Raw genomic sequence first — 14,999 nt, 5'->3', positions numbered from 1 at the left:
TATATATATATATATATATATATATATATATATATACATATATATATATATATAAAGAACTGCTGCATATTTCTGCCCACTTGCCAGAATAAGCCTGACCCCGTCAAATCAGGGAGTCCAATAGATCCTGAAAGCTGAACTGTGTTACCTGGAGAGCAGCAGATCCTTTAAAGGTGGACATATTTGACTGATGAAAGAGGTAACAACCAACATTTTCTCTCAAAAATAAAACATTACATATTTAATTATTTATTCATATCAGGGCTGTAAAATGCAAGAACATGCTAACTAATTTTACCGTGTTGTATTAGAAGAAGGTCTGGTGGAGTTAAAGAGAAAACGTACTTCAAACGATAAAGAAATCCAATTATTTACACACTTAATAACATGGTGAACATTATTAAGAGCTTATTAACGTCAGCCTTATGGGCAAATCTGAAGATAAACAAAACTCTCAAGCAGCTTATGGAAACAACACCTCTTTTATCAATAGAATATTCTTAAAGAAAACAGAGATTTATGGCTTTATCAACAATGAGACATTTTAGAGGAGCTTTTTTCACTCAAAAGCTTAGGGGTGGGCAAACAGCGTTATGGTGGAAGAGGGAATTGGTTCGGAATCCCCAGGAAAGAAATCCTCAATATTCTGACGTAAAAAACATCCAAACTAAATGAGCATCCACCCACCATGACTAACATGACATGTGGGGAAGAAAAATCACACCCACACTTCCTATATTTCCGGTCTGTTTTGACACAAGGATCAGTTGCCCTGGCAAGCAGACGGTCCAGTGGAAACACTACGACTTTCTGCTTGCTAAATGAAAAGCTTTGAGTCACGTCTGACTATTTTTAGGATCTCCACAAGAGCTTTATAAGGCCCCGCGGATCCTACTCTGTGCTCACATCGTGTGTGCTTTCCACCAAGAAGACGTTCATACTCACTTCAGCAAGAAGCGGTGTGAGTGTGCTCGTTTTTTATCTAGGACTTAGGACAATCCGCACATACAGGCGGCTCAAATTTAAAATAAACTTTAGTCTTAAGCTCTGAAAAAGAGAAAACAGAAAGCTGAAACTTTTCCAAGGTTTTTCAAGTGCTCTGATATACCTGCATAGCTGTCTCCAGGTACTCCAGTTACATACCTTAGGTCCTTTAGATTGACTTTATTAGTGAGAATGCAGGCACGGCTGCGCTGTATCTCTATGTTTGCCCTGTGACGAACCAGTCCATCGCAGGAGCTCCAGGTGTGCTGTCCATGGGGGACTTATATTGAAATCATAAATCTAATGCTACCAGGCCTCTCAACAAGCAAGATTGTTTGACCTTCTGTATTCTCATGCTTTGTTTAAATACCAAGTAATGCTGATAGGCTGAGGCTCCACAGTGGCAGTGTTGCCTTGCAGAAAGAAAGAAAGTTCTGGGTTCTTTCGAAAAATACAGGACCTGATGTGTCCATCTGTCCTGTGTAAAATGTCATCACTCCTGCTGCAGATATTATTTTTACACTGTTTGAGAAAGAGCATTTTAATGGCAAATGTAGCCTCTTAAATATCTTAATCTACTTTTATAATGTTAAACTGTATGCATATTAGTAAAAAACCCTTTACTGCTGTACATAGTTGTTACAAAATGAAACACTTTAGTAAACTGATATTTGTCATCATATCTTTATTTTATGAGATAATTTCTACAGTAGGTGCGGTCATATTAAATTAATTGGAATATTTATTGAATATGCAATGACATTTTTCTGTCAGATTCAAAAGCATATTGTATCATAATCATCATGATTAACAGATTTAAAGGCTTGAAAACATTAGTCTACATGTAATTAATCTATCAATTCTAATGTGTTTCACTTCGTGAACTGAGTTACTTCAGTAAATTCTCGTTTTGTTGGCGCTATTAATCAGCTTTTATACCAGATGGTATAAAAGTTGATTGCACATCAACTTTGACTGCATGTGTTGCTGCAGGCTTATCAATAATGCGGCTTTTTACTACAGCGAGCCTCACTAACTCTGAGAAATTTTATACACAACGTTCGGTTTTTAGAGACCTCCTCATGTTTTTCCATTGGATCTACGTCTTGTGAACGGGTAAAACACAATGTTCTTCTACAGGATGTAGAAATGGGTTTTGTCAAGAATTTACTCCACCTATTGTATTCAGGACTAAAATCTTTTTGTCATAATACATGTTTTAAAAGTGGGAAAAAATCAAGTCGACGAAGAATCAACCAGGGGCAAGGGAGGAGTGCCTCCCCAGATACTCATAAAAACAAATTGCTTGCTTGTCCAGATGTCTTCTATTTCATTGGAATCAAAAAATAATTTACCAAGGACATATAATTATCAAATCAATCTTAGGTCCCTAAAAAGCTCAGCGACGGAGCCTTGCAGACTCCGTCGCCCTCCTGCTCCGCACACGCCGGTGTGTCACAGGAACATCCACCCGGCAGGCAGGCAGTCTTCCTCCGGGGAGAGTGGGAGCCAATGAGCCGCCAAACTTCATCCAGGTAATGTTTTAACAAAGTCAAAGTCCAATTACAAATGAATTAAATGTTTGCTGAAGGTACAGGTCGCGACATACACCTTCATTAAACACCTGCTGAAATTATTCACTCGCGCGTGATTTGTAAGAGCATTAGCATATTTCCCTAGTTTTAACAATAAACACAGACAGTTTATTAATTGTTAAAATATGGAAAATATTTTGGGCTTGTTGTTTCAGGGGTTGAAGTTTCGCCAATGGCTCTGTAGAAGATAATAAGACCAGTATTGCAGCATAACAGGCTAGAAGGTATAATTGAAAAACAGGTTTCACTTTAGCTAAACTGTTGTCTCCGGTGCATTTTTGCTTAAAACGAGGTTGTTCTTCATTCAGTAAAGTGACTCAAAGAGGATAAAGTATTCAGAAACTCAAGCAAGTAGCGATACTTAATATTATCACCCAAGAAAAGTTTTGAAAAAAGTATGGTGCAGTAAATCAACTCTTAACATTTTTAAATTATTTTTTTAATTTGTACTCAAATAAATTAATAAATGTTAGTAACCATCTCTGTGGACAACATGTGGATGCTATGGCAGCATAAAGTACTAAAGTATGGCTATGAAAAAATACATATGCACTTAAAATAAAGGGAGATTTTAAAAACAGCTATTAAAAAGCAGAATGACATTAAAACTCTGCCTGAAATGCTGCTTTTGACAGCCACCCTAAGCATTTCTCAACAAATTACATTTTGAAACTGAAACTTCACAAACCAAGGTCATTTTCTCAAGTTCTTAGATCTTATGAGGAAAATCGGTGCCTGAAAAATACACCAGCAAAAGCACTCAAAATGACTGTCCGGGATGTTTAGCTGAAATGAGGAGAAAGGGCATTTTCAAAGAGGTTAAAGAAAGTAATCTTTTTTATTATTATTATTTTGGCAGATGAAAAAAACAATATATTTACTTAAAAATTGTCTGTTTTCTTGGAAGATACAATGATACGGTGAATACTTTTTAAGTGTTATAGAGTTATTTTGTTTGGAGATTTTCACATATTATAGATAGGTCCATCAATACCAGGGTGGTATTTTTCTCCATTCACATGGTTATATAATATTTTCTTTTTTTGAGGATTGGTCCCTGGCCTTTCCCTCTGATCCAGTGACCCAGCCCTACTGTAAACATCCCAACTTAACGCCCTCGCCTAACCTCATGACGTAAATTACTGATACTGTTTCAAGCACCTGATGGTTGTGACTCCATTGTAAATCGAGGATGTTTTGTTGCCATAACTCACAAAAAATAAATTGTTTGCATGATACATGGTAGAAATTGGAACCTTTTTGCCCAAAATGAGAAAGATTCAAGTGTAAGGACTTTAAGCAATCGAATAATTTAGTACAATTTATTTCTAACTGTTTCCTGACTTTTTCTTTTTTCCAGAATTGAGATTTGTTTCTGTTCAGGCTGATCTCACATACACGTGCATCTCATCAATCTCTGACAAGGTCTCGGGACACAGAACCTGCGCTTCAGCAGTTCTGTGCTGAGCAGTTTTGAGTGATTAATTTGTTGCAGAAAATGTTTAAGCAAATGACTGAATTGTCACATTTCTTTTTGGAAATGATCGGTTTTGCAATTTGAAGTACTTCTCCTTTTTCAGATTTGTTTTAAGGGTGTTGTCTTTAGCAACCAGATCATCTCGGGGTCACAGTCTGGATGTGACATGAAACTAATGTCATCACAAAATTCAAAGATGAATCCAAGCAAAGTGTAGAAACCTCCAAAATGTGTGACTGCTGTTTATTGAGTAAACTACAAGACAAGCTGTGTTTTGCTGCCCCCTGGTGGTCTTTAGGCTACAGTATCAAATCGCTCTTTTACTGGTGAAACATGTGGAAAACCTTATCATTTTAGCACAGAACGTATCCAGAAGCAAACCAGGCTGCACAGTTCAGGACAGCACACTTCACTGAGTGAGTGAAATTTGTTCCTCCCTTTTCAATTAAAATTTCTGCCCGTTTATGAAGTCGTTCCATGACAACAGCTTTCAACCATTACGTACTTTTACTTCCATCTCAGTAACTTTTTATGCATTTTGTTGTTGCACTTTATCTAGCAGGATCTTGTCTTTATCACACGTTCTCATGTATGTTATCACATATCATTCAGTGCCTCTATCTGTTGTGGGCTCCTTGACTTATTGGCGATCTGTAAGTCTGATCTGATAAGTAAAACAATGAAAACATTTTAGGATAGCAAATACAAACGTCATGGCCAAACAAACATGCACAACCAATGAGTAACAAATAGGAAAAGATACCGGGCCTTGCAAAAATATATATTCAGATTTTGTTACATAGCAACAGCAAACTTCAGCAGTGGCACTTAATTATAAGATGGATGGAAAGTGATAACACAATTTGAAAGTTTTTTCTCTTTTTTTTCTTGCAAATAACTATCTTAAAATTGCAGCATCTATTTGTATTCAGCCTGTGTATTCACCTACTTGGTGAATACCTTTTAGAGACACCTTTCACTGGAACTGCAGCTGAAAGTCTTTTGGGACATGTCTACCAGTTGTGCTCATTGAGAGACTGAAGGTTTTCTCTATTCTTCTCTGCAAAACAACTTCGGCTCAATCAAATCAGATTAGAAATGTCTGCAAACATCAAGGCCGTTCCAACCCACAAACATGCTGCTCTGATTTAAACCACTCCACTATATCTTAGGCTGTATATTTAGTGGTTTTTTTAATTGCTGGAAGGCAAATCTTCCACTGATTTAGTCTCATATCATTAGTAGCTTTAACATGCTGTTTTCCAGGACACCATGTTAAAGTATTTAACTCCATACATTTTCCTATCAACTCTGACGAGACGAACTATCTTTGATAAAGAAAAATATATTATTTTCCTTCACATGCATTTCACTAAAGCTTATTATAGTTGGAATATATCAAAATAGGGGGAAAGTTAAATGAACAAAAATAAACAAGGCCATAAAAGACGTAATCAATGGAAAAACGTGACCTCAGATTTTGTCACTGCACGTGACAGGAGAGCAAAAAAAGATTAAGATTTAATCCAGATATTAAAAAAAGGTAAATCTATCATTTTGTTGATGTTTTAATTATATTTAAAGAAACTGTTTCTGATTGTAGTTATTAGATGGCATAGGAATTCAAAAAGTAGATTTAAATATGCATAAACTGAGCTGTACTTTCACAAAGTCACATCTCATGTTGAACACTAAAATTTGTTGCACTTTAATTAAAACAGCTCGTTTTAATGCTTTATGCATACAGAAAGCCACTGTCAATTATTCTAATAAAAATGTGTATCCTGACCTCTAGTGGTGAGAAGAGTTACACACACGTCTACATCCAAGTATGACATAATGCGTCAGAGAATATCCAGTACTTTATGTACGTTTTTAATACAAGCCGCTCCTTTTCATATCGCTAACATTGAAACACCAAAATAATCTTCTTCATCCGAATCTGCTACAGGATGGTCTACCTCCGATACCGACAACCAGTACAGGAACCTGAAACAGCAAATGACAAAGATACAATATGACTAATAAATGGACAGGTGTCGATTGTTGCCAATGTCTCGTATTGTCCAAATAATAGCTTTGTCTTCACCCCAGGGAGACGAACAGCAGCAGCAGTGAAGAGGCTAAACAGGTGGTGAGAAGAAACAGGAGGAGGTGGAGGGAGAAGTGAGGAGCAGCACCAGGCGCGGTGAGTAACTGCCCTCTTGGGAGCAGAGACAGGTCAAATATCCCCTGCAGCGCTGTGTGGCCTGCCACTGGCCGGGGCGTCACTTAAAGACACAGAGACGCAGAAAGATATGCAAAAACATCGATGGGAGCATCAGTGTAAGTTTTGATCTCTTTTCAAGCTACACGCCTTGCAAAGAGTATTCACACTTTGTCACAACAATCACAAAGGTCCAAGCGACACAAAGCAGAACATAAAAGTGAAGGAGAAGAAAAATTTTTAAATCTTTTTTCTTTAGCAAATAAAAATCTACAAAGCGTAGTGTGAATTTTCAGTTCGTCCTTGTTTCTGACACCCTGAAACAAAAACTAGACCAATTTATTTAAAAAAAAAATCACCTAATGAAGGAACAAATAACTATAATTAGGTGGAGACTTAATAGACAGGACAACTATCAGCGCTGTGCGACACTGACCTGGCCTCTGGGGAAGAGTGGCATGAAGAAGAAGTTGTCAAACCATGTTCATGTGTTAGACTGGTCCAGTCAAAGTCCAGAACAAAACCCGATGCATAAGTTCCAGCAACTAAAATCCCAGCAAATACTTTGATACTTGTGTTTATGTTGGAACAAAATGTGAAAAACCTCATAGTTTATGTTTATTTTTTACTTATCTATAAAATATATTGTAAGTGAGTTTTGGATTTCCAATTTTCAAGTTGCAGATAAAATGAACATTTTGGATCTAAGGAACCAGGCTTTCCAATAATTTGTGAAAATGTTCATACTGTTTATGTTTGTAAACTTTCTAAAGGTGGATAAAACATTTTCTTTAAATTTCAATTAATTATTTCAAGGTGACTGTAATTTAGCTCAGAGGGAAAAGTGATATTTAAGCACCAACAAGTGATTGCCAAAGTGCTTTTAGCACAAATTGTAGCAAATCCAAGATGATTCTGGTTCCGTGTCATATCTGTTCTAGATTCTTTCTCATTTCATAAAGCGATAACTATATATCCCATTCATCTGATGTAGAGTTGTTCTTATTTTGTCTTCCATTGGAACACATTTACAATAAATAAACAGACAATTGATGATAATATTAAGTCCAACTACTGATCAGAATAACTTTATTAGAAAAGTATTTAAAACTTCAGCAAAATGCTGTGTGTAATATTCGGCACTAATATTTATTTATTATTTTACATGATCTAAACAGGGATGAAATCTGCATTAATCTACGTAACTTTCCTTTAAACAGTCACATGTCCCCCATTTAACATAAAAGCCTCAGTTTCTATTTTACCACTGAACATCTGGCACATCCTGTTACCTGTGATGTAGAAGTAAAGCCTGACAATGGATCGAGTGCCTGAGAAAATCTCACACTGGTAGGTGCCCGTATGCTGAGAGCTGGTTGATGAAATGAAGTAAAGCCTGTCGGGTCCTGCAGTCACCTCCTTAAACTGCTCCGTTTCCTGCGTTTTGAACTGTGGAGGAAGATACAGATGTTGATCTGCAGGAGATGATTCAGACTGCAGAAAGATCTTCAGTAAAGAGTTTTGTAACATTTGTAGGCTGAGGTCAACAATCTGCTTCAGACATAATTCAAGTAAAGTGAAAAATGGAAATGTCATCCAGTTCTGAAGCTAAATCTGTTTTAGCTGGAGATCCATATGGTTGAAAGTGGAATTACTCCTATTATCAGCGGCAGCAGATTCCCATCCACCTTTTAGTTTTATTAAAGATCAACTGTGATACTCAATAAAAATAATTTTGCTAAAAAAAATTTAAACTTATTTATGTTTTCACAATTTGTATTTTCAATGAGTTTTTAAATCTCTTCTTGATTATTTTAATACTCATATGTCTGTAAGTGCGCCTTTTGAACAATTTTGCAACTTCTTATAGTTATTAAGCATGTTTTTAAAGTTACGTTTAGCCTTTGATTGATTATTTTATCTATCAGTATTGCCTTACGTGAATGCCAGACCTTTGCAAAAAAGTGCAATTATTATTTTTGAGTTAGACGAAATATGCTGCTAAAATTAAAATATTACCTTAAACTTTACTTTCAATCTACTTGTGGTATGAATAATTTTGGGCTTTACAAAAACCTGTTCCTAGAAGTATCTACTTATAATTTTACGTAATGATCACATAGAAGATGTTGAGCTAATCCTCTGAGAGTCTGGACATACACAGATCACTGTAGTTTGAGCGTACCTCCTCTGCAAACCTCCAGACCACCTCGATATCATTTGGCAGGTCGAATGGCACATCGCAGCGCATTTCGATTCCTCTACCCTCCATTACTTCAGTTTCTTCAACTGAAATAAACATATAGCCACCCACAAGCGCACAGACAGAGACACACGCACACAGATAACGTTCACAGAGGGCAGCGCTTGCAGTCTGAGCCTTCCTTAATGATAATACTTAAGCCTAGTCTCAGAGGAGTGCAGCAAAAGTGATGATATGCTAAACATTGGCTGAGCTGTACAGGGGTGATACGAACACCGCCGTGTGTGGGAGTCGGCTGTCACCCCGCATAAAGAAGTCATCGACTTAAAGAGAACCTCGAGGGCTCTGTGTAAAAAGATATAATGTGTGGAAATAAAACCTTTCCACTGTCTCATTTTCAAATCCTGACTTTTTAGCTAAGAGCATTTGAAGGATCAAACACAGAGCATTTCAGGGATCAGGATTTATGAAGGGGAAAATATAGTTATTTAAGGATCTGTCAAGTCTGGATTAGCACATCTTCTTTAGCTGTGATGTAACAAAATCTGTCGGGCGGGCAGTGAATTACGTTCTCACCTGGACAGTCAAGGGGGAATAAGCAGGAGTCGTACTGGCAGGTGTCGCAGTTGTACGCGGCATCTATGTTCTGAAAACCTGGAAGCATGGAACTAGCGTTACAGGAGGCAAAATTAATCGGTTATGAGCAGGTGATATCTTAAACCTGCGGGAGATAAATCACTTGACGTCTTTATTTTGGATAAATCCAGATTCCCCAAATCTGATGTATGAGAGAGGTCAGGAAGAAAAGTGAACTTCTACCGTCTTAAAACACCTCAAATCTCAGAAACATCAAAGAGGTTTATGCAAATCACAAAAAAGAGTTATGACCCTATAATCACTGCACTGGGTGGTTATTTACACTAAATTAATTATAATTTACAGAGGAAATGGAAGAAGGAAGCCATGTGCCACCGGTGATCTTCCTGCTTGATATTCTAAGAGTACAACATGTCAAATAAGTTTAAAATATGATGGTAAAGGAAAAATACTACTGTTGTTTAGGTAATTGCAGTTTCATTATTTTTTTCACTGCCCTATTTGTTCTTTTACTAAGGAAGATCACTAGTCAGACACAGCTTCCTATCACAACCACTTAACTTTACAGGTTCATCAGATAATATTCACATGAACCCCTAAAACACCAGTACGAGTGAAGCTAGTTTCAGAGGGTAGATGTCTACTTTTGGTCTTGATCTCTCCCTGATTGGCTGTTAGCTTCATCTTACATAAAAACAACAACAACAACAAAAAAACCCTGGTTGATAACTGATTAAAAACAAACTTTTAACATTTCCAAAAATCCATCATGTGGCAGCATTTTGGGTAAAATGTTAACGTGCGAGAGGGAAAAGACCTGACATATACTACACAACTGACCTATTTTCAGATAATTCACCTGTGTGTGGGTTTTGTCATGAAGAATGTCTGAGCTAAATGCAGCTTGGGGAGCTGAAATACCTGGGCTTGACACGCTATTGGCTGCAGTTTGCAAAGCAGTCACTCTTGTATCTTGAGTGCAGATAAGGAGGACCAGGGATGTTCGCCTCTGCGATGGTTTCAAGACAGTTTCCACTCTGCGTATTAATTTATATTAATGCATAGAGTGTTTTAGTACGGGGTTATTTGTTGTGATCCCCAACTTTTTTATGACAGATCAAAATAGTGTGTAATTATAAACTGGGAGGTAAATGATTGATTGTTTTCATTTTTTTTGTATTAAAAAATATAAACCTGGAAAGTGAGCCATCCATTTTTATCTGCCTCCATGTTTCACAGAGGAGGTGCTGAGCTCGGGTTGTTAGTTTTTACATTTCATCTAAAGCATGTTTGCTCGTGGCACACTGCAGAGGGAAAATGGTTAGCCTTTTCCTTGAACAAGTCAACTGTCTTGCTGCTCTTTCAGAGTTGAAAATTAATAGTTGAACTGTAAAGAAATGTGAAACTTTGCATCTTTGCTGCTCCTCCAGTTACCACGAGGCGCTTGGTTACTTCACTTTGTTATGCTCTCCTGCTAGCCAAGCTGGACGACCATGTTTTGTTTGCTGTTGTGCAATTCGTTTTCCATTTTCAAACGATGGAAGAAAAAGTGTGTAGTGAGACCTTCAAAGCTTGGGATATTTTTGAAACCTAAACTTCTCAATAACTTTATCAACCTCCTTGTTCTTCTGGATGCTATCTGCAGAAAACTAATTAATCCTTTTACTTTCTCTGCACGACTTTGTGCTGGCTTGTAGTTGCCGCATGACAAAATTGTATGTATTTTGAATTGCACTGTCATTTTGCACTCTATTTTAAGGATATTGTATAAACAGGTTGGCACTCACCACATGGAGGTATACACTGAGTATCTGTAGGGGAAAAAATGAAAGGTTTTCTTCATCACATGATTTGATTTATTGCACATGCGATTTGGCTTCCACAGTGTTTTAAAGGCTGCGTCGACATAACTAGATTATCACAGAGAGATTAAAGAGATCAGAGGGAGTGGTGATAATTCAACGTGTGCCTTAGTTTAGATGAAGAGATGAAGGAAAAGTGTAAGAGCCCATGTCTCACCTCTAGGCAGTTTGGAGGCAGCTGCAATGAAATTGTCTGCTGCTTTCTGCAACCTGCTTTCATACACAGTGTCTGGTAGACGGAGGAGAAGGAAGACAGGAGATATTTGTCTCAAAACATCTAGGTGAATCCAGTGCCTCAGGGCATCATTTCGGAAACGTCTAATTTCCGGACCTCGCTTAACAACTCATTCGCTGTCTACTGGAGGAGGTGTTGTAGTTACCCATAATCCACTTTGCCTGAAACTCTCTCGCTATAGGTAAGATCTCTGCTTCTAGGATCTCCTTCAGCTTGCCTTCTAAACCTCCAGCTGCAGAGGGGAAACACATCACATCTTTGCTTTGCTGGAATTAAAAGACAAATAGACTGCTTGCCCCCTACCCACTCTTCCAGCCTCTATCACTGTCTCATTCGTATTGAATATGCGGTCCAGCATCCTGAAGCATTCGTCCACGCTGTTGACGTTAGTCTCTTCCACAATGTAGCCCGTGCACAGCCGACCACTGACTTGCGGCTTGATAAAGCAGATATAGCAGCTCAGAGAGGGGCAAATCAACAAACTAACACTTGCGAGCCACAAAACAGCCATGCATATTTTTAGCAGGAGCTCCAAACTGAGCAAAATTTTTTGTTTTTCTTCAAATCCAGCTTCCACGGTGATAACATGTGAAGAAATCATAATTCTTCAGGTTGCAAGAGCAACTTGAGAGCCTTAAAGACAAATTTTACATACATCCGAATGTCTATGAGCTCGCGGGGTTTGTGTTTGGGTCTGAGAGCAGACAGTATCTCCTGTATTTCCTCCATTCTATTGTCTCTATTCCCCATTTCCTGCTGCCTCAATGCACCAGTTTTACTGCAGAGCACAGAGATGGCGTGAGCCGAGGAGGGAGGTGGCGCAGATGAGGGGGAGAGGGGCAGATAAAAGGGAGTTAAGCGGCTAGGTATGTGTCAGGACAAAGCAAGAAGGAAGATTGGCAAGAAAATTCAAGTAAAATGAGAATTTCATTTAATTTTCAGTAAACGAGGCAGCCGTGGAAATTGACAGATGGCGAGTCGGGAGCCAGTCAAAAGGGGGAAATGAAGAACAAAAGAGGAACAAAATTAATTGATGAGGTGAAAATTGAATGTTTTTCCTGATAAAGTTCAGACAGTTTTTTTTTTCAAGCGAAAAGAAGCTGAAGTCATGAGACAAAGGGAGAGGAGGGGACGGAGGTAAGAGCGGACGCTCGAGTGACAGACAGAAATAAACGAAGAGGGAGTAGGACTACAAATCAACTCAACTGCCTCATCGCATCCTGTATCCCCCACTCGCCTCCTCATCCCTCCACTCCCCCATCCTTCTTCTCCCCGATCCCTCGCTCCTGGTGCATCTCCATGGCAACCAGACAGGGTGCCTAATACATGAACTTAATATATTTCCAGTGGCAGGGTGAGCTGGGTACTAATGCATTCATCTGTCTCAGCGCAGACAGGCCAATCAATATCAGGCAAGAGTGTTCTCCAGGACCGCCAAAGTCCGATTGTTAGTCAGATGGCTGAACACGGAAAATCCCAAATAACTGGAGTGTGTGTGCGTCTTTCTGGCTGTGCCTGTAGGCTTGTCTCTGGCATGCGGCTCGTTGTCATTATTGTCAGTTTTCTAAAAAGAAAAGAACATTTCTAATTTTCTAGTTGCAATGCGTCAATGGGAACGAATGGGGGGAAAAAACTAGATTTTTCTCTCAATCAGAGCCAAAACCTGCAAGTTCCGAGTCTGGTTTTACTCTGGAGGTGGAAACGTTTTCCATGTGTCTGAACTCACAAGTCGGACTCTAAAATGATAACAAAACTTCTAAAGAACACGGCCAAACTTGCTAGAGGTTTCTAAAAGCGTCTGATGGCCGAATGAAACCAGCATTAAAGTTTGAGCCACAATATCAAAAGGTAAATTTGATGAATAAAACAACAACAAAGAACATTATCAGAAGAACACAACAGCTACAATAAAACATATTGGAGGCAGAATCATGATCTGGAGTTCCTTTTCTTCAGATGGAGCTAACATTTTTGAAAAAGTGTGTAAAATTACCATGAGTTTATACCTAAAATCTTCAGATGTCTTTTTATTAAAAAAGGTCTGTGGATCTGATAAAGTTGGGTGATTTTTTAAAAAGGGAGAGTGGCAAAACGTTGTCAAGATGTAGCGTGCTGATAGTCTGAAAGATAAAATTACAACAAAAAAAAAATGCTTAGTCTTTAGCTTATCAGCTAGCACACTTCTCCAACTAAGTTTTGTCAACTTTTTATTTTATTTCCTTCTAATGGATCTGTTTCATTTTCAGTTTAATTGTAGAGGAAATGTCAAAACATTTGGAAAATATGCAATGCAATGATTAGTTGTTTTATTTTATTTTTACATCAGAAAGATGTTGCATTTCAACAGAGGTGTGTATCACTCACACACCGCCAAGGCTCCAGCATTGCTCAGTTTTGATGCACTTAATGAAAAGGAAAGAAAATTTGATGTTACCTCCTGATCGCAGAGTCGACGGAGGGAAATCCCTACATGTGGTAAATTTCAAAGTTCATATTAGTTTCCCTTGACAAGATGGAATGTTGTGTAAATAACTCATAGGCACAAAGGTAACACTTTTAGTTGATGTTTTATTAAAACACTAAGAAAAAAGGAATACTTCTCCACCTGGAAGAAAACTTAAACTTCTTCTCCAGAGTTGACACATATGACGGGGTCACAACCCTCGGCTGTCTTCTTATTGGCCCCCGATCAGAGGCGATAACACAAAGGCAGCCAATAGGGTTGGCCCCCTGAGAGGGCTGCAGGAGACGGTTGTCCTCTTCTTGCACCGACCGAAAAGTCTTGATTTGTACCACGACAGGCACTAAAACAGTTCGAGCAGTCATGCAGCTTTGATGTAATATTACACAAGCTGTGATGATGCTGCAATGTCTGGCACTTCCTTTGGGCTGAAACAGACGACTCTTCATGGAGCGGAGGAAACGCGATTAAAGCGTCAAGTATTTTTGAAATTTCGCAAAACGTTGAAACTGAATGCAGCCCTGTTCCCGAGGACCTCACCTGTGACCTGCTTTGACCTCACAGGTTAAGGGTCTCAGGGACAGAGGGGCATACTGTAAAATGAAAACACACCGAGAGGTTCAGAACGACAGCAGCTTACATTGCGCAGAAAAGCCCGGCGGTGAAATCAAACGTGTTAATGGAAACCGCAGAGCTGCAGCGCCGAGACAAAGACATGACCTCATCTGACATTTGGATTCTGCTGCGGCACCGGCCCGGTCTCCTGCTCCGCTGCAGATCAGAAATGAGCCCAAATGGTTCAATTAAAACACAACTGCTGCATATACACCGACATTAACTCTGCCGATCATTTGTTTTGCATTGCAGCAAAAGCAGATGTGGAGCCCATTTTTCAAAGCAGGGGACAAATAATCTCTGTAATGAATCAATTAAATCCACTGCAAAGGAATTAATTAAAGAGAAACAATTAACTTTAAAGTGTTGGTAAATGTCACGGGCATCTGGAGCATGATTTATTGAGTCAACACAAGTGTCTGTTAGGTTTTCTGAGCTCAGGAAGCTGTTTAAAATGTACAAAACATAATCAAATAAAGTGCAGGATAAGACAACAACAACAAAAAAAACACCAAACTACATTATTCATCGTAACTACAGGACGTACATGTTTAAAAGATACAAAATGAACCAAATTTTAAACTTAAATTAACCTTTACATGTGTCGACTATTATACGGCTTTGGAAACACGACAGCTGCATTTTCAAAAAATACATTTAAAGACATGGGGTCTAAATGCATGCATCCTAAGATGCTTTGAATGATTTTTATTGCGTCTTCACGCAGATGAATCCCTAAAACAGAGAGCCATCAGTTCACATAA

General features: G+C 38.5%; 1 protein-coding gene across 1 annotated transcript; it reads right to left on the bottom strand.

Annotated features, from left to right (window-relative positions):
* Positions 1-4,947: 4,947 nt before the first annotated feature.
* spaca6 (sperm acrosome associated 6) lies at positions 4,948-13,371 on the bottom strand. Its single transcript, XM_016675003.1, has 9 exons — positions 11,463-13,371; positions 11,305-11,391; positions 11,082-11,153; positions 10,850-10,873; positions 9,042-9,119; positions 8,448-8,551; positions 7,555-7,711; positions 6,146-6,326; positions 4,948-6,045 (listed from the first exon to the last, which is right to left on the bottom strand). Exons 1-9 carry the CDS (start codon positions 11,758-11,760, stop codon positions 5,952-5,954), a joined length of 1,095 nt encoding a protein of 364 aa, XP_016530489.1. The 5' UTR covers positions 11,761-13,371; the 3' UTR covers positions 4,948-5,951.
* Positions 13,372-14,999: the final 1,628 nt, after the last annotated feature.

Source organism: Poecilia formosa, unplaced genomic scaffold (genome assembly GCF_000485575.1).
Source record: "Poecilia formosa unplaced genomic scaffold, Poecilia_formosa-5.1.2 Scaffold105, whole genome shotgun sequence".
Classification (NCBI taxonomy): Eukaryota; Metazoa; Chordata; class Actinopteri; order Cyprinodontiformes; family Poeciliidae; genus Poecilia; species Poecilia formosa.
This window is presented reverse-complemented; position numbering and strand designations above follow the sequence as displayed.